The 22,659-nt window shown below is 42.9% G+C and overlaps 1 protein-coding gene across 6 annotated transcripts in view; it reads left to right on the top strand.

The window, feature by feature from the left end:
* TIAM2 (TIAM Rac1 associated GEF 2) overlaps window positions 1-22,659 on the top strand; it is a 273,941-nt gene that overhangs the window by 104,738 nt on the left and 146,544 nt on the right. For all 6 annotated transcript variants that reach the window (XM_019479734.2, XM_019479735.2, XM_019479733.2 and 3 more), the window contains 2 exons: window positions 11,089-11,200; window positions 12,234-13,433. In XM_019479734.2, the coding sequence (XP_019335279.1) occupies window positions 12,240-13,433 (1,194 nt within the window). In that variant the 5' untranslated portion in view covers window positions 11,089-11,200; window positions 12,234-12,239. The remainder of the gene's footprint in view (window positions 1-11,088; window positions 11,201-12,233; window positions 13,434-22,659) is intronic.

Genomic DNA, 22,659 nt, shown 5'->3' on the forward strand with positions numbered 1-22,659 from the left:
CCCATGCCCGCCCCATGGCTGGCACAGGCTCTTGCAGCCAGCCTGGGACTGTCCAGAGCAGGCACAGGCAGTCCCATGTGGGCTGCAAGCAGCTGCAGCTTGGGGCACCAGGCGTGGGTGGGGAGGGGCTGCTTTTCTCTTCCCCCTCCCCCCCCATCCCCCACTCCCCCTGCTCAGCACCAGCTTGTAACCCAGCCCCACTGCCAGGCTTGGCAGTGGGGTGGGTTACAAGCTGGTGCTGAGCATGGGGAAAAGTGGACCCTCATCTGCCCCATGGCCAGCATCCTGCGCTGTAGGTCCTTGCAGCCTGCATGTGCCTGCTCGGGACAGCCCCATGCGGGCTGCGAGTGGCTGCAGCAGGGAGCACCGGCCATGGGGCAGGCAAGAGCCCACTTTTCCCCATGCTTAGCACCAGCTTCTTCCCTGCTGGTGAGCAGGGGGTCGGGGCTCTGCACTGCCCCCTGCCTATACCACGGGTGGGGCACTGGGGGGGCACTGGGTGTGAGTGGGTGGGGAGCCAGTGGGAGCACAGAGCCCGCACCGGTGTCCTGGGGCCAGTGCCAGTGGGGCCCAGAGCAGCGTGGCAGGAGTGCGGGGTCCCAGCTGGCAGGGGCTCAGTGGAGCTGGGCCAACTCCCCCCTCACGGCTGGTGCAGCCCAGCCTGGCTCCACAGACCCTTGCTGGCCTGTGCCCCGCTCTGGGCGCCACCAGTGCTGGCCCTGGGACATTGGTCCCAAGATTGTGACTGGGGTGGGGCACCTGTCAAGGGGCGGGGCTACCCATGCGGCCTTTGACAGCCTGCCAAAACTAGGTAAGTGGCCCTCCGCCCAAAATAATTGCCCGCCCCTGGTTTAGAGTACTTTGAATACCTTGAAAACTTTACATGGCATTGATCCACATCAGTGTTTCTCTCTATGAAAGGAACTATCAGCTTTTCAATGACTATGGTAACTACGCTAGCTAAAATTTGAACTGCTTTTCCTGTTTGTTTGTTTGTTTGTTTGTTTGTTTTATTGCACTTAATGGCTTTTATTTAAATGGATGTGCACTTTAGCTGTTGTGTATGAATTCAATAACATTTACAAATGATGAAATTTTATTTTTCCTGGGGAAGAGAAATGTGTCTCCAGAGATATAGATTGTATCAGCTTTAGTGTAATAGGTTAAAAATCTCCAAGCTTGAATCCAGCTTCCATATAGCTCTAACTTGAAAACTGTACAGTGTAACTTAATTATATTGTATATGGCTTGGCCTCAGGAGAATGATTTATGTAAAAGAAAAAAATCAATGGGCATGGTGCATATAGTTAGGTAGAACATAATCTGAAAGGAGTGGTGTAGATTTTTTGGGTTGATTTTTCTTATATGTAAAAATAACTAAAAAAGTGTGTTGGGTGTTTTTGGTTTGATATGTGACATCAGAGGTCCGGTCTCAGCGTAGGTTTGATTTAATGATTTTCTGCCTGATGCTGCATTATTGTCTTTTGTGAGAACAGTTGTTGTTACATTTATTTTATAATTTCATTGGTGATCTACAGAATAATTTAGGGCTCCTATATGCATTCAGGGAGGCTGCTCTCCTCTGTAATTACAGCATGCAGGAGTAGACTCAATTCATTGAGTCTGCTGGAGCATGGTAATTACTGCGCTCCAGCAGACTCCAGCGCCATGTGTATCAGCGTCTCTGTGCTGAAGAACAGTGGCGGGGCACTTTAAAGCTCATTCAATGAGTTTTAGTTCAAAGCATCCCCACTGCCATTTTTCAGTGTGAGGACGCTGATGCACATGATGCTCCAGGCGCTTTTAATTAGCGTGATTCTTGGAGCTGCACTAATAAAGTGCCTCCCTGCCTCCCAGAGCATGTCTATAAATGACTTTAGTTTTTTAGCTCTGGGAAATGCAACTCTTTAGAGTAAAATAAGTGAAGTAGATGCATATGCTGGCTTCAAATGACATGGTTGGGGCTAAATAATCCCATAAAAAAAGACATACTTGTGGTGTTTTGGTTATTCATTCCTTGAATACAGTGGTATATAATGCAAAATATTCTGCCAAGAACACCACGGTACAATTATTATGGTGTACTTACATAATAGGAATGTGATTGGGACTGTAGGAATCAAAAATCTGCTTCTTATTTTCTGAAAGCATGATCAAAATGCATAGTTCTCAAATACGGTAAACTGCTTCTAGTAAGAAACTGAGCTTTTACATTAGCAGTAATGCTAATATGCATCCTTGGTTCTTTTACACCAAGATTCATGTGTATGTCTTTGTTTTGTTTTGTTTTGTTTTTTTTCCTCAAGTGACATCAAACTTGCATTCTGGCTTTCTATGTCAGTGCCGTATTGTGCGGCAACCCAAGTGGACAAAAGATATAATTTAAAAATGAAGTGCTTCTTATAATATATCTTTGTGGAACTCAAAAAACACATGCACTCATCTTTCCTACACAAGCCATAGATAGAAGAGCTGAGAGACAGATATAGATCACTTGAAAGACTTGGTAGGATGTAAGCCATTTTAAAATTGATGGTGTTTTGACTCTTAGGCAAAGGAGGGTCCATCTGTGATTTGATCTTAAAAGAAAACATATTAGAAATTGCCGTGTCACTGAAAGAAGCCATTTGTAATTTGATTGCCTTGAGCTAAAGGAAGCTAGGAAGCAGTTTCTTTTCAAGTGAAACCCATTGCATCTCAGAGCACGTCAGTTGCAAAAGAAATTAACAAATTGGCAGATTTCTTATGAGGGAGCAATGTTTTTATTACTTTGAAATACTTTCAAATGCTACATAATTGCAGCACAACTAATCTAGATGACAGTTTCCTATGGTTTTCTTATTTGACACAGGTCAGCTGTGCTTGTGAAAATGCTGGCAGCACCATGTCTTCCCTGTAGTCCAGCTTTTCAGTAGACATTGTCATTGCATTTTGCAGATGGCAATTCTCAAGTACCTCTGTTGGGAATGTGTTTCTTAAAGAAAATATAGAACAGAAATATTCCATGACTCTTTGCGTATACCCTCTGGCTTTGTTGTTTCTTGATGGTTCTGGTTCTCTGCCGCCTAGTGTCAGTCGCTTATGTCAATGCAAGCTGAATGTCGAGCACTAGCCTTCTAACATGGTACATCTGTTTCACATGCCTGTACATATGAATACATAAAATGTAGTTATGGCTTGTTAAGGACAGCCTGCCTTCCAAAATTGACATCAAATAGCAACTGGATGGAGGGCTTTTCAGTCTGGGGCGTTTTTGCTTGATGATCAAAGTATCCAAAGCAACCATCCTTAGCGTTCAATATGCTACCAAACTAAGATCTATAAAGCAATCATCATCATCCCCCTCTCTCGTCTATAGACATGAAACGAGGGTGATCCACCATTGCCATCTTGAGCCTGGAAAGGTATCACCAATTATGCCTCCAGAAAATCCTCCACATTAAAAATGTCTAAAAATCTGCATGTAATGGCAATCAGAATATAAAAACCCTGTCTCTCACATCTTCTTGGAGAATATGTACAAAATCCAGGAATACTGCACACTCAAGTTTAAATCCTGGCTAGCAAAAGTATAGTCATTTGAGTTTATTTCATCATTAGGTCCCTGACTTGTTTGTCCTTTGTAAAGGATCCTTGCTTTTCTTGTGTTTTGAACTCGGCTTAGACTGCACTTTTTTGTAATTAATAGCAAAAGTAGAGACTAGTATGTTTTGGCTGCAAAGCAGATAATTCTTACTGACATTCCTTAAGGATTTTCAGACCATAGGGGTTCTTGATTGAAGCACTGGTGTTGCATACCAGGGGTTGTCAGAATATATAGCTAAAATAATCCTTTCTGGCCTTAAAACCTGTAATAGTGTCCAGCACTTCCGTTCAGTCTCTTTGACTATGCATTAACCATCCCTCAGGAAGTTCTTTTAGAGGCCAAATTGCTGCACTTAACAATGGACAGTTATTTAAGGTTGAAGGTCTGTTCAGGGAATAATTTCTTTAGATCCTTCTTCAGGAACAATATTTATTATATTCTGTTGCACCTCTCTGGTATGGATCTTTCTCTCTGTCTCTTTTTGTCAAACATAACCAAATATGAACAAAAGCTGTAAGCAAGCAAGTAAATGGAACAGAAGATTTTCCACAACTTCTCTCACCAAAAATCAGAGCCAAGTACTCCTAAGTGCTTCTATAACAGAAAGTACTAATGTTGTGGTGGTGGTGTAGCCATGATGGTGTGGGGAATATGCACAGGGCAATGTTTAATTTAATAATATCTTTTTATTGGACAGGTTTGGGCCAGGTTTGGGCTTGTCCTAACATTTTTCCCAACTATCTAGTTGGTCCAATAAAAGATAGTGCCAATCAAATCTTGTTTTCCATAATAGTAAGTGGAAAGTGCACACCCTTTAGAGAAGCTAACTGCAGTAAAGAAATCTATTGTTCATCTATTAGCATGAGCTCCCATTTGATTGCTCTTCCTGTAGACTCTAGGGTTACATCCAGATGAGCGTGGCTGTGCGGTATGTGGCGCTGCAAACACATACCACACATTTAGATATTCTTCATGCTGGAAGGGCATGGTGCCCGTGCTTGCGCTGCTCCCCATTTTTTTTTCCCTGTGAGGGTTTTTTTGATCCCTGGATATCCAGGGGTCAAAAAAAAAACACAGAAAAAAGTGGAGCAGCGCACTCACGAGCAGTGCGCATTGCTCAAAAGCAGAGCTGAGCTGCCTGGAGCCATGCTCGGGCTGCCGGCCAGGCTTTGCCTGGCAGAATCACCTCTGCTGCAGCCTTGGAGGTGCCTAGGATCATAAGTAAGGCTGCTGGGCTCGTCTGGACATGGCCCTACAGTGTGTTAAGTTGAATTTGAGAGCAATATAGGCACTGACAGAATAGTAAAAAAAATTTTCTTGACTTTCTAGATTGGCAGTCTGCAGTATTTTCTAGTGGCTGAAAATAACACGGAGACAGCTTAGTGTTAGGACCCAGTCATTGCTTCTCCCTGCCACTGGGCTGCATTGCGGCATGGTATGGTGCAGCGTGCTGCTAAACATTGCTGGCTCCATGGACTGTAGTTGCTGACCCCTACAAATGCATGCCTCCTTCCATGCACATTACTTTTGCTTGTCAACTTTGAGTTCACGTAGGTGAACATTGTGAAAATGATAGTTTGATGAATGATTGCTCACCCACCCTATTCCTATAATGTTTTCTAGGAGTGCAGACTGGCATGTAAAATTGCTTGCTACCAGAGAGAACTATAAGGTACCATTTTTTCAGCTACTGTCTTGAGCAAAAGGCTTGTCACTTCAAGGTTATCAGCAGAGTAGAAAGACGTAGTAAATGTAGTCTTTCTGGACTTTAGGAAGGCCTTTGACACTGTCTCTCACCCCATCCTCATTAAAAAATTAGGCGACTGTGGTGTCGATGCCTACACAGTCAGATGGGTCACAAATGGGCTGGAGGGCTACACCCAGAGAGTGGTGGTGGATGGGTCATTTTCGACTTGGAGGAATGTGGGCAGTGGGGTTCCCCAGGGCTCGGTCCTTGGGCCCACACTGTTTAACATCTTCATTGACGATTTGAATGAGGGGGGTGAAAAGCACCTTGTTCAAGTTCACAGGTGACACCAAGATGTGGGGAGAAGTGAGCACACTAGAAGAGAGGGACAGGCTACAACTAGATCTGGACAGGTTACAGAGGTGGGCAGATGAGAATAGGATGTGTTTCAATATGGACAAGTGCAAGGTGTTGCACCTGGGGAGGAAGAACCAGCAGCATACCTACAGGCTGGGGATCTACCTTCTTCTCCGCCTCCGTGCTGACAAGGATCTTGGTGTCACTAATGATTCCAAGATGAACATGGACCGCCAATGTGGGGATGTGGTCAGTAAGGCTAACCACACCTTGTCATGCATCCACAGATGCATCTCAAGCAGGTCCAAGGAGGAGATCCTCCCCCTCTATGCAACACTGGTCAGGCTGCAGTTGGAGTACTGCGTCCAGTTCTGGGCGCTGCACTTCAGGAGGGATGTGGACAACATGGAGAGGATCCAGGGTCACTCATAATCAGGGGGCAGCAGGTCAGGCCCTATGAGGAGAGGCTACGAGACCTGAACCTATTCAGCCTCCACAAAAGAAAGCTGAGGGGGGAATCTGATGGCTACCTATAAACTTGCCAAGGGGAACCAGCAGGCAAAGGGAGAGTCCCTGTTCCCCTGAGCACTACCGGGGGTAACCAGGAACAATGGCCATAAGCTGACTGAGAGTAGATTCGGGCTAGATATCAGGAGGCACTACTTCACTGTCAGGGCGGCTAGGAGCCGGAACCAACTTCCAAGGAAAGTGGTGCTCACTCTTACCCTGGGGGTCTTCAAAAGAAGGCTAGACAGCTAGCTAGCCAGGGTCATTTGACCCCAGGATCCTTTCCTGCCTAGGGCAGGGGGTCAGATGATCTGCTTAAGTCCCTTCTGACCCTCCCGACTGTGAAACTATGAAATTTGGGCCTCATCTCACATTTGTGTCCTAAATTGCCTTTCTACCCTTGGTAAGACGCTCTCCTTTTTGTCTTCTGGCTGACTTTTCCAATGTTGACCAATTCTCTCAAACCAGAAAATCTGTTTTGTAGACTTTGACATACAAGAAGCAATATGAATCTTCAGGATTTTTCCAGCACTACATTTAGCATGGGTATATCAGCATAACTTCCAATTACCAACTAGGTAATTATTGTGCATGCTTCTCCTGTTGAACCTCCTCTTACTGCATGGAAAAAGACAGTTTGTAATGTTTTATACTTGGCCTTGAAGGAAGCTCTTACCTTGCTGAAAAATTAAGGTTGTAAGCAAATGGACTGTGGAGGGAAAGCATCACGTAGGACTCTTTCAGCAACATCTCTCTTTTTCAGGGCAGTTCACAAATTCTAATCTGTGCAAAATTATATATATGAGCTTGAATATTGCTAAGAGACTCTTTGTCCTATCAAGTTATTGGTCTCCATGCTTGTTGATGGAAGCATGATGACTATGTTGATCAGCCCTTATTATGAAGGATTCATTAGCTTAAATATTTACTTTCTGGTAATTTTCTAAGGGTGATGTTGCTTTCTGATCTGGTCTCGGATTCCTTTGTACTGTTCTTTTTAGCACCGTAGCAGTGATACTACATGCTTTTAGGCTGAAATTCTCTTTCCTGAAGGGGATTGGTAGATTTTAAAATGGGGTTTATGAAGGACTTAAATGATGCACTGATCTTATGTTGGTCCTATACATGGGGGTGTTTCATTTGTAGTACCCAACAAGATAAATGAAGATGACCAAAATGTTACATGAAAGTAGCTGTAGTAGATAAATTCATGTCTGTACAAGGATGCAGTTAAAATTTGTTTAAGTAGGACAACCCCATGGGTGGTCAGGAAATCATCCTCAGGCATAGAAATCTACTAAATTGCTATGTAAAGATGCTACAGATGCTTCCTTTTTAGGGTTGGGTACAGGTGTTACATTTATCCCAGGTGATTCACCATGCTCTTCGTAGAAATGACAAGTGTACAAGTGTTTGCTCAGTTTCTCCCAGTGGTAACGTGTCCCTTCCGAGAGAAGATTTTTCATGCATCAACTTGGAAGGTCTCCCTTGCGAGAGAATTTTTCTCTAGTAAAAATGCTCTTGCAAGAATACCCGAGTTTCTCTCATCTCTTCTATGGACATGTTCTCAAATAACCTTAGGTTACAAGATACATCTTTCTGGGGTACCCATTGTGGAGTCTGTAGTTCTAGTTCTGCAGAAAGAGCATGGAGAAGAGAATCCTCCTCTGGTTTTAAATTTAGGGAAGTCTCAACATCAGCAGTAGCATTGTACTGGACAAAGAAAGATGACCGGACCCAATTTGTCACGCTGTGTTTGGTATGTTGTCCTGCTGAGCATAACTAGCTCAGGAAGCTTTGTCACCCTTGGCTGCAGTGAGCCACACAATAAACAGTTTGTTGTTTAGTTACAAAAACTTCTTTTCCTCTTTGTGCTGTTGCTTCTTGTAAGCAAATCTAATACCAAAAATATTATTGGTTTTGGTTTCATAATAAATGCTTGTTTTCACTTAATATGTTTGGAGATGCAAAATTAGTCTTTGCTTTTTGCATAAAGTATGGGTCTTAGTGAGGTGAGTGTTAGGTAAAATATCTTTAGAAATCTATATTCTCAAATGTTAACAAGTGATGGGGGGGGAATTACTTTAAGGCTGCAAAGTGATTCTCTACATGTGTTCTCTTTATTCCGAAGAAGGGCACTATTTTATAACATTTGTGTAGCAGTTTGGCATACTGCCACAGCTGGAGGTGTTTGTGATGGAGCCCTGTGGGTATTAATGATGGGGTGCAGCTGGGTTTGTTTTTTCTGAGCCAAGAGGGACTGATAAAATATTATGTGGAAGATCAGAAAGATGTGAAACTATGTTCCTAGTTGCTGGGTTATGATTTGCATTAGTTATTGGGTGTGGTGAGGGTTTCTGGAATGGTCCTGGTATAGTTGCATTTTTTAAGAGTCAAGGAACACAGGGTGAAGGCATAAGACTTATTTTTGTGGAATATGTATATAATTGAAAGTAAAAAAAAAAAAATTGGGGTTTGTATCATGCTTGAGCCACACAGTAAATATGTGATTTTAATGAAAGAAAAGAATAATAGGAGCTAGCTTTGTTTATGAGACGTATCCATCTCCCCCTCCCTCCTTCCTCCCCCCGTGCACTAATGGGAGAATGTACTGCTTGTGCTGGGATAAAAAGATACCATGGAAAATATTTTTTTTTACTCTTAACATGTAAACAGACTTATTCCCTTAGTGTTGTTTCCACTTCTAGAATTAAGAGTTTCAAAATACATCACCTTCCAAAATCAAAGAAACGGAAACTACTGGAGCCCAGTTCCCTTTCTCAGTATTGTGCTGCATTTAGCACCAAACCAGTTCCCCCAACTCACCTGTGTTGTAGTTTATGGAAAGACAATCTTTCTACAGATTTAAAACAACAGTGACTCCATCTGATTTTGAAGTTGCTAGTCTTGAAGTTGTTGTGATTTTTCTAATATACTGGTGTAAAAGTTTCAGGATATTTTTGCTGTCTGAATTGCCAGGGGGGTGAGAACAGTCCCTTCTCACTATTTCTGTGGATTTTGTTGACTCTGTTGTTGTACTGTTCACTATTTTTTGCACTGACTGTGACCCTAGTCTACAGACACTGTGCCCTTAGCTAACCTTATTCATTCACCCATTATGTGATATGTGTATTGTATAATATCTTAATAAAAGAAGTTGCATCAGTGGCTTGAGTCTCAAAGAACTGAATGCCTAGCTTTTGAGGTCCATAATAGCAGCCTGTTCACTCTCCACTCTGTTAAAAGGATTACCCATCCAGTGCACAATCTCTATAGGGACCAGATGGTCTTTTTGCTTGCTTCTTTAGACAAATTTGGTTCAGTTTCCCCTTATGAATAGAAATAAGCTACTCCAAAGTCTCCTTGTGAATGCAGTTTATGCTTCTAATGTAGATCCTGAATATAAACTACCTCCTACTGGAATGATGAGAACAGTTTTCCCAAGGTTTCACACTTAACCAGAAGTTAGGGACTTGATAAAGTTTTGGTATTTGCCCCCTGCAAACTTATGGTAGCTTTTTTTTCATTTTAAACTTAACATTTTTTTCCTTTTTTTGTCAACTTAGTGCTGTGTATGCTGCTTTATTTATGGTTTTATAGGCCTTTGCAGTTATTAAAAAGAAAAACCAAGAGACAGGTTTTTATCATAAGATTATATCCAAGTCCCCATGCAGTAAAAGTTTCCAACAAATATCTTGGTTAAAATATTCTTGTGTAAGGATGTAGCACCACAGGTAAACAATGTATAATACTGCCTTGCAGAACTCCTTGCCTCTTGCAAGGATTCTGCATCAGCCATTTATTTGGTGACCTTTGTCCAGAACTCTGTTAGGACTGCTTTAATGCTAGTTTGCAAGAGGCAAGGATTTTTGTGGGCAATATCTTTTGGACCAATTACATTATTGGGATAAGTTTGACAGGCTTTTGGTTGCATTCTTCATCATTCTTCATGCTATTTTGTTACTTTTAACTCAGCAACCTAAAGGTTAGTAAAATGCATACCTGACCGAAGAATTCTGCTGATCGTGTATGTGGCTCTTAATATTTAAGACAGAAGAACAGAGATTTCATATTTTCTGTCTCTTACAAAAGCAGTCAAACCCTTCAATGTGCTTTTGTGCCTTTGTCAGTTCAGATGAGTATTTTTATTGTAAATTGGTTTACTTGAGGGAATGGAAGAATTTTGTTAACAGCATATTCATTAAATGCTGTTCTAACTATAATAATAAAAAAAACTAAAGCATAATCTTCAGTGATACATTTTCTTTTTTTTACTGAGCACTTTCAGTCAATAACTTGCAGTTACGTTCTGTGAAAATCAGATCCTGTCCTCTTGTTTTGAATTACAGCCCTTGTGTGCTATGTGAACAGCTGAGGTATTTAGCCTGTCGATAGTAGCTTTTGTCTTGTTACCTTTTGGTGTGTACCATGCCTGGTGCTGCTAGTTTTGTAGTTTTACTGGCAGATTAACTTAAAATCAGAATAAATCTAAAGAGAGATGTTTCTAACTGGTTGGTTGAGTGAATCACTAAGTGGCCTTTCACCTTTGGGGTCATGGTTGGAATTCAGCCATAGACTTAACAAACACAAAAATTTTCCTGATTAGTAAGCGTTCCAAATTATAATGGATAGCTGCACAACCTGGTGAATTCTAATTGATGTTATAAAAGCCAGATTCAGAGTCCTGAAAATTTGTGCCAAGTCCATCATTGAAAATGGAGAAAGGATTTGAAAGGAAGAAACTATGCTACGTTCCGTTCTATTGCAGTAATTTCACAGTAATTAAGAAAATCATTAAAAAAATCATACCTAAAGTATAAAAGCAAACCAATTATATTACCTTCACTCTGTCTGATATTTTATGTTGATTTACATATGGTATCAATTAAAGTATGTGTTTGTGTTTCACTCTCTCATTCCCCCTCTCCCTCTTTTTATTCATGTTTTCCAGAAAGTCTTGATGGAAGCCCGTCTCTTTTGTGGGAATTGTGGTGGCTGGCTATCAAGGTTGTGTGAAGTATGCTGACTATTAATTGTGCCCTTATTTAACAGCAATTTTACAGGTATATTTTTTCCTATTATATGCTAATCTCTAAATCAAAAAGAAGAAAAATGGATTAGGGAAAGGAGAATGTTAAATGTAAGCATAACAGACTCATGGATCAGCTTTTACAGAGTGAATTCTGACAAAGTTGTAATGAAGCTTTATAAATTAACTTAATTAGCTTGGTAGTATGGTAGTTGATATAATGAGAGAGGGACAGTTTGTATCAATATGAAGTTTAAGATGTTTTAGGTCATTAAAAAATCTTTATTGTTTTATGTTTGCATTGCACCCAATAGAGTTGGAACCCAGATAAGTGAACATGGACTTTGACCTTTTTATTTCCAAGTGTGCAATTCTGGGACCATATTTTATAGCCTCCTTACATTAGCAGTTGGGCTACTCATGCATGCTACTCTGAGAATAATGCTTGCTGAAATAGCTGTTCAGCATTTTCTTTACTAAAAGCTATGTGCTGAAGAAACACAGTACAGCTTTGCATTGAAAGGAAGGCTAAAACTATTCAATGACCAAGTCTTTTTATTTTTTGGATTATTTCTAAATGTGAAGTAAGGGTTTACTAAACATTCTATTTCATAGAAGCTAGTTGAGCTGAAACTGCAGTTTGCATGTCTCCTGGCAAAAAAAAAGGATTTTTTCTGAAAGTACAGTTCACTTGCATCTAAGCAATCATTATCTTGCTGCCTCTTTCATTATGCTATTGTTCTTGGGAGCCAAAGATTCTGCAAGTTTATAAGAGAAAGATGTTGCCACGGGTATGGAAGGAGGGAGGTGCTGATGTGATTTTAATAGGCGTAGACTCCAGTTTTTCAGCAGACACTAATGGACCATATAAAGAATGAGCTTTCTTAAATTTCTTTCTTAAAAAAAATAAAAACATAAATTATTAAAATGCTGCAAACAGTCTGTTTTTAGGAAGTTGTCTCTTACTACAGGAAAGGCTGTGCTCCTGTGTAGAATGCGAAATTGTTCTGTTGCTTTTATTTTTTCATCTTCTGATCCTGTTCCTAACAAAAGTCTTCTTCATTTAGCTGAAAATGGGGAATTCAGAAAGCCAGTACAGCCTTCAGGGATCAAAAAATCATACTCCCGCTGCACCCAGTGCCAAGCAGAAGCCTTGCTCTCTGAAAATTCGTGGCATTCTTGCAAAAGATAAGTCCTGCTCTGTGCATGGATGGGGACACAACAACAGTGGCTCAAACTACAAATCAAGGTCCCTAGCCAGAAGTTGTCTCTCCCATTTCAAGAGTAATCAGCCTTATTCATCTAGACTCAGTGATACAGTGGCCAAGGTATCTAAAAGCAATATCTGTGCCAAACACAGCACAAATGCCTCAGGGAACTACTGCCAGGGGAGTAATGTGGCATTCTTGCCTGAGAATGGTTTCCATTATATTGGCCTTGAAGCTGCAAGTAATCAGGTTGCCTCTAAGGATTGCAATGGACACATTTTAAATTGTTATGGAAAGAATGAGCGTGTGGCATCAACCCCACCATCAGAGGACAGGAGGAGCCCACGAGTTCTTATTAAAACACTGGGGAAGCTGGACAGCTGTTTAAGGGTGGAGTTCCACAACAGCAGCAATGACCAAGTGCTTACAGAGGAGGCCAGTGGACCAGTCCAGCTGTTGAGGTACTCGCCAACTTTAGAATCTAAGTCGAATAACTTGCTTGAAGTGAGGAGGAACTCCAGCACCGACTACTCTTCAAGCCACTGTTTGTCACCAACTGACTCGAGACTTCGATCCAGTAAAGGGAGCTCCCTAAGCTCAGAGTCTTCATGGTATGACTCTCCCTGGGGCAACACTGGAAACATCAATGAGTTGGATCGGTCATACCTCACCAGGAGCACTCCAGATACAAGCATTCATGCCAGTTTTCCCCCAAATGACAGCCAAAAGCCCTTTAACCAAAGTTCATCTCTTTCCTCTCTCCGTGATCTGTACAAGGATACAAATTTGGAAAGAAGCCCGGCCTCAGGCATCAGGCTGTCTGATGAATACATCAGTACTCCTGCTAGTTTGAGCAACCGTGTTTCATTTGCCTCAGACATTGATGTTCCCTGCAGAGTAGAGCACAAGGGCCATACACAGTACTCCTCTTACACCCTCCCATGTAGAAAGTCTAAACCCTTAAACGAAGACACGTCCAAGAAGGATAGTTTAAAAAGCCGAATGCGACGTATCAGTGACTGGACGGGAAGCCTCTCAAGGAAAAAAAGAAAGCTGCAGGTATGTGCTCAAGGCTATTCGTTGATATCTTCCACTTGCTTGCTTTTTACCACAAAACTAATTGGTGGTTAGTGTCCTTTTGGTTACATAGGCAATTCTGACATCAGTTCTATTCTGACATTTCAACAAAAAAAATGATTTTTTTTAATGATCAGTTTCACCTCTTGCCCTGCCTCTTTCCCCCAGACATCTCTAGCTATCATTTGCAGAAGAAAATACATCAGTGCAGTAACTTTTGAAATAGCTCATTTTTTCATGATATAAACTGCAGCTTTTAAAATAATATCACTGTTAAAGCAGAGTAAAACCTGATCTTATAGATAAACCATAGTTTATAGGAATTAAAATGTCTATAAACAATGTGAAAAGTTTAGTAAAGCAAATCCTTAGAGATGGGAAAGAATATATTGCAAGTGTCTTTGCAAGTATTCTCTGTTTTATTGTATTGGCCTCCTATCTCTACCTAGGAAAAGGCTATCGGATACAAAAGTTGCTTATCTCCTCATGCCTGAAACCTTGATCCTGCCCTTATTTGCTTCCTGTGGCACCCTTCAGTGGATCTCGGAGCACCATAGGGTGCCCTGCGCCCTAGTTGAGAATCACTGCTCTAAACCGAGGGTCAATAGTACACTTCTGCTATACATTATGAGGTTTTCAGGCTGATGTATGTTGTGTATGATTTTGCTTTGCATCACCTCTGTATATGTACAGGCTGAATTGCTTTCCCCTAAAAGCAGGGAAGTGTTTCTGGTAGGTAGAAATGAGCCTCCATTCTAGTTATGATATTTTATTTTGAAAGTTTGGGCTTGAGTAAGAGACAACCAGTGCCTTAATGGGACAAGGACTTAGCTACAACTGAGTTAAAATGTGAGATAACTTGCCCGTAGTCTGTTTCCTTGTCAGGTCTTTATCCTTGCAAACTTTCAGTTTGTTGGGTTCAGAGACAGCTGTGTTGTAAGTGTTTACAACTGTGTTGTAAATCTGCAACACAACAGAAGTTCAGTGCACATAAACCTCTTTCAAAATGGCTGAAACTGGTTTAAGATAAACCTGGATAGATGTAGCATCAGACTTCACTAATGTAGGTTAAATCAGTTTATTGATCCCTTCCAGATTCAAGTTGACTCAGTCCCCCAGCATGCTTTGCACCTCCTTGCAAACCCCTGTTGCAGGGTGGGAAGGCTAGCCTTGGCCCAAGCTGTCCGTTCCAGCCAAGCAGGGAGGCATGCTGTAGCGCCCCCCACAGCTTCTGGCCTGGGCCACTGCAGGCATGTGGCTGCATTTCCAGAATGAAAAGTGAATGTTCGCTTGCTTATTAGCTCAATCTACACAGTTTAGACTAGACTGCAAAGATTGAATTGATTCAGCCTCGGGCTTTTTGGACTGTCTGTACTTAGCCACTGTGAGTTACTGTGGTGGCTAACCACGTATTGCCCTTGCCAGCAGCTTATAACTGTCCTCTGGTCGACAGTTCACACATTGGTGTTTTGCTAAGTAAATAGGACTCATAACTACCACTGTAGAGCCAGTTGGCTACTTTTCCCGTTTCACCAGAAAGTAAGACTGGAAGGGACTTCTTGAGTGAGTCCTGTCTCCTGCTACTGCAAATAATTATATCATATATAATCTGCCCCATAAACTCATCAGGGTCTCTCTTAAAAGCTGTGAAGTTTTTCCTCTTTCCACACTTTCTCCTGTTGGAAGACTGTTCTAGAATTGCACACTTTTTGGTTAGAAACCTTCTAATTCTCAGCCTCAAGTTATTCTTGGCCAGTTACTCATTTGTTCTTGTGCCATTATTGTCCTTTAGCTTAAACAGTACTCCATTCTGTATCCCTTTTCCCTCTTTCCCTATCCCCCTCCCCCAGCTCTCCATCCTCCCCATGTGTTTATAGGAAACAATGACATCCTTGATCAGCCTTTGTTTTAGACTAAACAAGCCAAAGTTTTAGGCCACATTGATTTGGTGCCCTGGAGTGTTGTGTTCATGTATGTTGCACTGCTCTGGGGCAGGCTTCTTTCATAACCAGACACAGTATAGTTGTATGTACATAGTGCTTTAGGCAGGCTAATTGACAAAATCTCTCCATAGTGTTAATTAGCTCCTGCCCATGCTAATTAGGCCACCTGTGATGTGGCATGGATGCAGCTGCACTGTTCCCAGTTTAGGAGACAGCATTTGTGCCTGAGGGGATGGTGTTCTGCTGCCAGATATGGTAAAAGTACCATTTATATCCATTCCTGATCATCCTAATAGTTTTCCTCTGCATTTGTTGTAGCTTGAATTCATTTTTCTTGACCATGGGTGACTAGAATTGTGGACAGGATTCCAGATATTTGCACAAGTGCCATATACAAATAGCATTGATACTTGTCTGACTTGGAAATACTTTGTCTGATCTATCCTGTTTTGAGGCATGGCTTGCTCATACCTACATGTGCCAAACCTGGAAATGTAGCAGTGAAGTGGCTGCAGGGCCCCTGTTGTCAAGCATCCCAGAGGCTGATCTTCAAAAGCAGCTCCCCCCCCAGGAGTGTTGGGGACACAGAGTAGCATAACTAGAGTCATACTGCTCAACTCAGCTTTTTTCTTTTTCTTTCCTTTTCCCCCTCCTTTTTCTTTGTAAAATATCCCATGTACATTGACGTATGTGTTGATCTGTACAAGTACCCCAGTGATTCTCAGTGCTTTTAGACTCAAGGCACCCCTGATTAAACTTGAAGCACTCCTCCATAACTGTCATGAATTGAGCTGCCCTCCACTTCAAAAACTAAGTAATTACAGTGCTTACCTCCTTGCGGCCCTGTGTATGACTATAAACTGCATCTAACTGGAGGGCCTGGTGGCAATGTGGTAGGGCTACCCATGGCAGGGCAGCTCCTATAAAATACCACAGTATTGCAACCTCCACAGCATAGGGTGTGTATGGGGTGCCTCAAAACCCTAGCCCCCACTGCCTTGTGTGTACTCCTTGGTTGGAGAAAAGCCCCCCTTCTCAGGACATCACCCTGACAGAAACATGGTCTTGCTGAGATATTAGTCAGTCAGCATCAGTCCTTACCTGTTGCTCTCTGGCAGAAGCTACAACCATGGAGGCACTGAATGTCTGTACTTAGTCTGGCCTTTGGATTCTGTCTCAGTGGTTTAAAGTGGAGATAGTAGGTCTTGGAAAGCCTCTACTCCTCCATACTCTTGCCTAGGCGTACACGTTGAAAGTCATATTGTGATGATTGCAGGACTCCATACAAGCAGCTTTATCAGGCACCTGACTAGATCTCTTTGTGTACCTCATGATCCAGAGGATCAATGGTTGCCTACTACCTTGTTGCAGAGGGGCTGAGGGAGTAGTCAAGTGGGGGCAGGGGAGTAGTCAAGTAGAGCCTGAGCCTCAACTTATTTGCTTATGTCTTCACATCTGCCTCATCTCATACCTTAGCACTTTTCAAAGCATTGGTTGGCACTCCCCAGTGTCCTGCCACCCTAGTTGAATATCACTGATGTACCCTGTAATAGGGTCCTGCCCCAGGCATGGTCTTTATGCCCCTGGAGAACCCCCTTCCTCCCCTAGCCCTTGTCACCTCTACTTTCTTGGGGCAATCTCTCCTTTGGCTTTCCTGCCACACCTTGGTATAATTATGCTTTTAGAAAGAGAGGCTGCCCCAGGGCTTCCCAAGCAAGATCTCACACCCTTGAATACAAACATTACTGCTCATCACCCTCAGGGCTATTCCATGGCCTCCTCATTTCCCTGTTCAGCTGTGTCTAAGCCTCACAGATGTTACCAATCACTGGGCCTTAAGCCCCATTGTCCCAATCCAGTCAGTCTCTCATCCATGGGCCTTCAGCCCTACTATCAACTCCAATCAATGCAGGCCTCTAAACCAGGAACAGTCTCTGCCACTGTTGGGACTTCCAGCCCCAGTGCCTTTAACCATCCTGGCCCCTCCTTGGTTTGGACCTCCATACCTCAAACAAACAATCTCAACCTCTCTTGGCTTTAGGCCTGCATTTTCTCCCCATCCTGGGCTAAGGCCACTGTTTCTTTTAGGCCTGTGTTCTCTACCTCTCCTGGGCTTAGGCCTCACCATTACCTCCAACCAATTCTGTCCCTCCTGAGCTATGGGCCCCTGGCCCTGCTTGTTCTTGCCTTTCCTGGCCTACAGGTCCCTGACCATTCCTGTAGGTCCCTGGTCTTTCACTCTCTCTCTAGCTGTGGCCCTGCTGCTTGGCCTTGGCCCCTATCCCTTGGGTCCTGGCCCCACACCCAGGCCAGTTGAGACCTCTATTGCCCCTATGGTCTCAATGTCTAAATCACCAGTCTTGCCTACTCCAGCTCAGGTATTATTCAGGAGCCTTGCTCCTGCTCAGGAGCAATTCTCTCCATGGCTTCCATGTCAGACTGCCTGCCCAGCTCAGGTCCTGGGCTTATATCCTGCAAACCCAGCCCCTTTTGGGTCATGTGACTCCCTCGATTGGCCTCTGCCTCACCTGCAGCCTGCCTATCCTTAAAGTAGCAGGAGCACCAAGCTTCCTGCTACATACCCCAAGTACTCTAGCCCCTGCTGAGGCAATGCTTAGTTTTCCCCAAATGCTAAGAAACTGTACAGCTAAGGCAAGAGTATCAAACTCGTACAGCCCCTGTGCATGCAGTGCACAGAGTCTTGGATATGGGCTACATGCTGTATGCGTGCCAGCCTGACCCTGTGCACTGGCTCTGGGGCTGATCCTGATTGGGCTCTAGGCTGTCCATGCATGCCAGAGCCAGTGCACAGGTCAGTCTGCACCACATGCAGCATGTGCTCAGTACTGGCATCCAGTGCTGTGTGCCCTGCCCACAGCCCTGGGTCCAGCCTATTCACCAGACCAGCTCCCCTTGTCATGTAGATCATGGGGTTAGTCTGAGACCTGCAGGGTAGATCATAGGGCTCTATGAGCCGGATCCAGCTTGCAGGTCATTTGTTTGATACCTCTGACCTAAGCATTGTGTATTAAGTGTGGGCAGAGAAGGAAGCCTCTGTTTGGTTGTGATAAAAACTACTTCATGGACAAAACTGGTGCACATTTTTAGTGATTTGGGTCAAAGAAGGGTTGTGGACTAGGTCAAAAGCTACAGTTGTCCTTATGGAGTGGTCAGGACTTTTAGTGTGAAGGTAAATGCTTCATGAAAATAAAATTCAGCTACCAGAATATACACTTCCTGAATCATTTTTATGGAATGACATAGTTTTTAGAGCTGCTTCCAAGTTTATGCCTACTTTTGTAAACCAAAATGTAAGTGTACAGTAGGAAACAAAGAATTTAAAAGCAAACGGAAAAGTAAGAAAATTTAGGAGACCACTTTGTATTTAAAACCAGCAGTTTGTTGGTACCCTAGCTGAAGATGGAATCTGATGGCCCACATCATTCCCTATCCTCCTCTTTCCAGTATTTTACATTGTTTCATATACATACCATGTCTTACTTCAGAACAGCGTTGATGCATTTCCCACATGGCAGGTCTCTTAACATCTAGATGTGCCAAAGACTCCTTTGCAGATATTGCAACCATTCTGGGGCACATCAGTGACCTAGAGATGTTCTTCTGGGTGCAGCTTGAATAGAAACAGAATTACTTTTTTGCACAGATGCAGTTAGGATTTTGGTAGCAGAAACTCCTCGTATAGGGGAAAGGAAGAAAAAAACCTCATCTTCGATGAGTTCGTTGTGGGAGAACATTCCCCCGGCTCTATTCAGGGCTTTTGTTTCATACATCTGAATGTTTTTCAAAGCCGAACTCAAAATGCATTATTTGTACATTTCTTAAAACCTTTTCTTAAAAGGATCAGACCTGCTGGATACCACTATATTAATAATGGTGACTAGAAAATATGGAAAACACAACTTCAGGTAAACGTTAGGTGCCAAACCTTTAGGCCCTGCAACCAGTCCAAGTAGTTGGATTGATGTTTGTGAAATAGGAAATATGAATCCTCCTAGGTTGCGGGGAGTTGAATTTGATCTAGTGGCTAAAGTAGTGCTCTATAACTCCAACATATTCTCCTGCCATTGAGTAAGCTAAGCCTGTGTAGTGATGGATGTCTTCCTCTACCCCTACCCTGTTGCAGACAAAGTATGCTCTCCCTGCACAGCCGCCCCAAATAATGCTCTCTTGCACAGCAGGACTTCCCCATTTCAGCTGCTAAGGTCCTCTCAGAAGCCACAGAAGGGGCACAAATTACCCTTCAGTACAAATTTAATCCTGTTGTTAAAAGGGCGGTTCATGGTCAAATTAAATAAACCTATTGCTCTTTGCTGTGACTTGCAAGACTAGTGGTGAATCTTGTGAACATCATTGGCTAGCTAATAATACATACATTCACCAGATTTATTAATATAATTTTTCTTTCTTTCTTGGACTGGGAAAGGGAGCATGTGTTTTTTGAAGAGTAATTGGAAACTACTAAAATATCAACACTGAGTTAAAGAAATGGGTGGAGGAAAATTCCCTTTTTACACCAGAGACTTGTACCTTGTCAGTGCCTGGATTCAGCCCTACTGTGTACAACCTATGAGACAATTATTTTTCAGGCTCACACATTATATATATCGTGTTAAAAATGATGTCTTCATGTCTCTTCACTTGTACTTTGTGAGATTGGTGCTGCCCACACACCTTTGCTTATTGTAATTTTCAGCATGGATCTATGATTTCCACTGCTGTTCTTCCTCTAATCTAAAGACAAATATCCAAATAATATGAATCCATCTCTCACGCAACTCTTGCATATTAGGGAATTTATTCTCTTTGGCTTTGGTTGGCATTTAGGATTGCTCTGGGCTGCAGCTTTTTAGAGGACACTTTGTATTTCAGAGGCATCTTCTGTGTTTTGATCTTGTATCAGGGATATATTTGCTAGCCATGTTAGTCTGAGACAAAAAGAAATGCAAAACTCTAGAACTCTTGGTTCAGAGATGATACCTTTTATTAGACCAACTAAAAAATTGCAAACAAAAAATTATCTTTTTCTGCAAGCTTTCAGGCAAAGACATCCTTTTTCAGGCGTAGGGAAAATTAAAGATGGTAAAAAGTCCCCATAGGTAGAAAATAAACTTCATTTTTGCACAGCGGAAGTTGAAGTTGGAAATCTGTTCCTCTGGGTCCATGAGAGTGTCTTTTTGAGTTGCTCTTTGATGTGCCGATAAGGCAGGATTCCTTCCCTGGTGGTGTCAGATGGCAGGGAGGTATAGAAATCTTTCTTGTTGTTCAGCAGTGAATTTTCCCTGAGCCTGAGGGAGGGTGTGTGCCTGAAAGCTTGCAGAAAAAGATATTTTGTGTGTGTGTGTGTGTGTGTGTGTGTGTGTGTGTGTGATTTTTTTAGTTGGGCCTAATAAAAGGCATCCTCTCTGATCCAAGAGTTCTGGAGTTTTGCATTTCTATTCAGCATGTTTTGCGCTGGTATAAGTCAGTTGACTTCAGTAGTACCACTTGTGATTTATTCCAGTATAAATACTCTTCTAAGGCATACTGGTTTCTTGCTGTTCCCTAATAAGGGCTGTATCAAATGGTCTGTATTAAAAACCAAGTTGTTGAGTAGATAGAAGCTTACTCTTTGAGCACCAACTATAAGTCAAGTAAATAATCTTGGTGAAATGTCCAAAGGCCAATATGATCTTAAGAGTATGCACTTCTACAGGAAAACCATGCATATCCTGCTGAGCACAGAGGCCTGAAAGATCTAAATATTAGAATAGTTTCTTACAAGATTAAAAGGTACTGTGCCAAAACATAATCTTTTAATTAAACTTAGCATGTCTGAGATTCCTACCAGCAGTGGCCTTCGTGTTGAAAATTGACCTCTTCTGTGACATCTGCGACTGGATGGGATGTCATTGTTGCTCTTGGCTGTACGTTAGTCGTTGTGCTATCAAAACATGGCATCGTTTTTTCCCGTACATTTCTGATCAGCACCAACTTGGAAGTGAAGCGGGGGAGAAAACTGGCGGCAGCTTTCAAAGCTTCTGGTGTTACTTGCTCACAGCAGACCAGTGTTTGTTTATTTTATCCTTGCCCAGAAGTCAGAGTGCAAACAAATATCCCTATAGAGGCAGGGTAAACTTGAGCTTTCCTGGGTATTAGCTTTGCTTCTGGTTGGCCTGCTTAGGGCCCTTTTGGTATTATCCAGTCTCATTTGTCAGACTTTTATTTTTATTTCCCTTGCTACAAATAGGACCAAATATTTTCTTTCTCACTTATTTTTTACACTTAAAAAAAAAATCCTACCAGTAAAATGTAATCAGGAGGGTGAAAGATCAGGCTATCATACCTGTGCAATGGTTCATGGTAGAGGAATTTAGTCTACAGCCCAATCCTGTGAAATGCCAAGAACCCTGTGGTGTCAGTAGGGTTGAGGATGCTCAGTACTTTGTTGAATCAGACTATTAGGCCTAGACCAAAAATGTCAAATATATGTACTGTGGGCCTGTGGAGCCATATGATCCAGCCCATGGGTCTTGGACTGACCCCACATGCCACATGCGGTAGAGACAGTCAGTCTAGCTTGCACTGCGTGCAGTGCCTGTGCGAGACCAGCTTTGCATGCTCGCTCCAAGGCTAGTTCAGATTAGGCTGTGCCAGAGCCAGTGCGCAGGGCCAGTTGAGTGGAGGGCCACATGCAGCATGTGCCGTGTCCTGGCCCTCAGTACCACTTTCAGCTCATGTGGTCAGTTGAGCCTTCTGCGCTGCATGCAAGCATGTGTTAGTCCCAGAGTTTGGTGTCCGCTCAGTGCCAGCACGGTGTGCGTGCTGCATATAGCATGGGAGGTCAAAGGTGCAGACTGAATGCAGCACCCTGCTGGACCAGCCCTGCGCTTTGGCTCTGGTGCCCACAGATGGCCTGGGGCCTTATCTGGACCAGTCCCAAAGCCAGGCTGCAGAGATGGTTGGGTGTGGATACTGCAAACAGTGTGCATCTCAGGCCAACCCCTGTGCTCCTTGCAGTGCTGGGTCCAACCCAAGTGCTGTATGCAGCACATGTGCCAGAGCAGGGCTGGCATGCACTGTGTGTGGGGCATGGGTTGGACCCCATGCCACGGATGCTGCATGCAGCATGGGGGATCAGTCCCAATCTGGTCCACTGACTAGCTCAGTGACCCTTGTCCAGCCCACAGGGACAGATAAGTTGGACATCCCTACCCTAGACCATGCAATATGTTCCAGATTAACATATAGTTGTAATAATGGAGCAT

The sequence above is a fragment of the Alligator mississippiensis genome, chromosome 1 (genome assembly GCF_030867095.1).
Source record: "Alligator mississippiensis isolate rAllMis1 chromosome 1, rAllMis1, whole genome shotgun sequence".
Lineage (NCBI taxonomy): Eukaryota > Metazoa > Chordata > Crocodylia > Alligatoridae > Alligator > Alligator mississippiensis.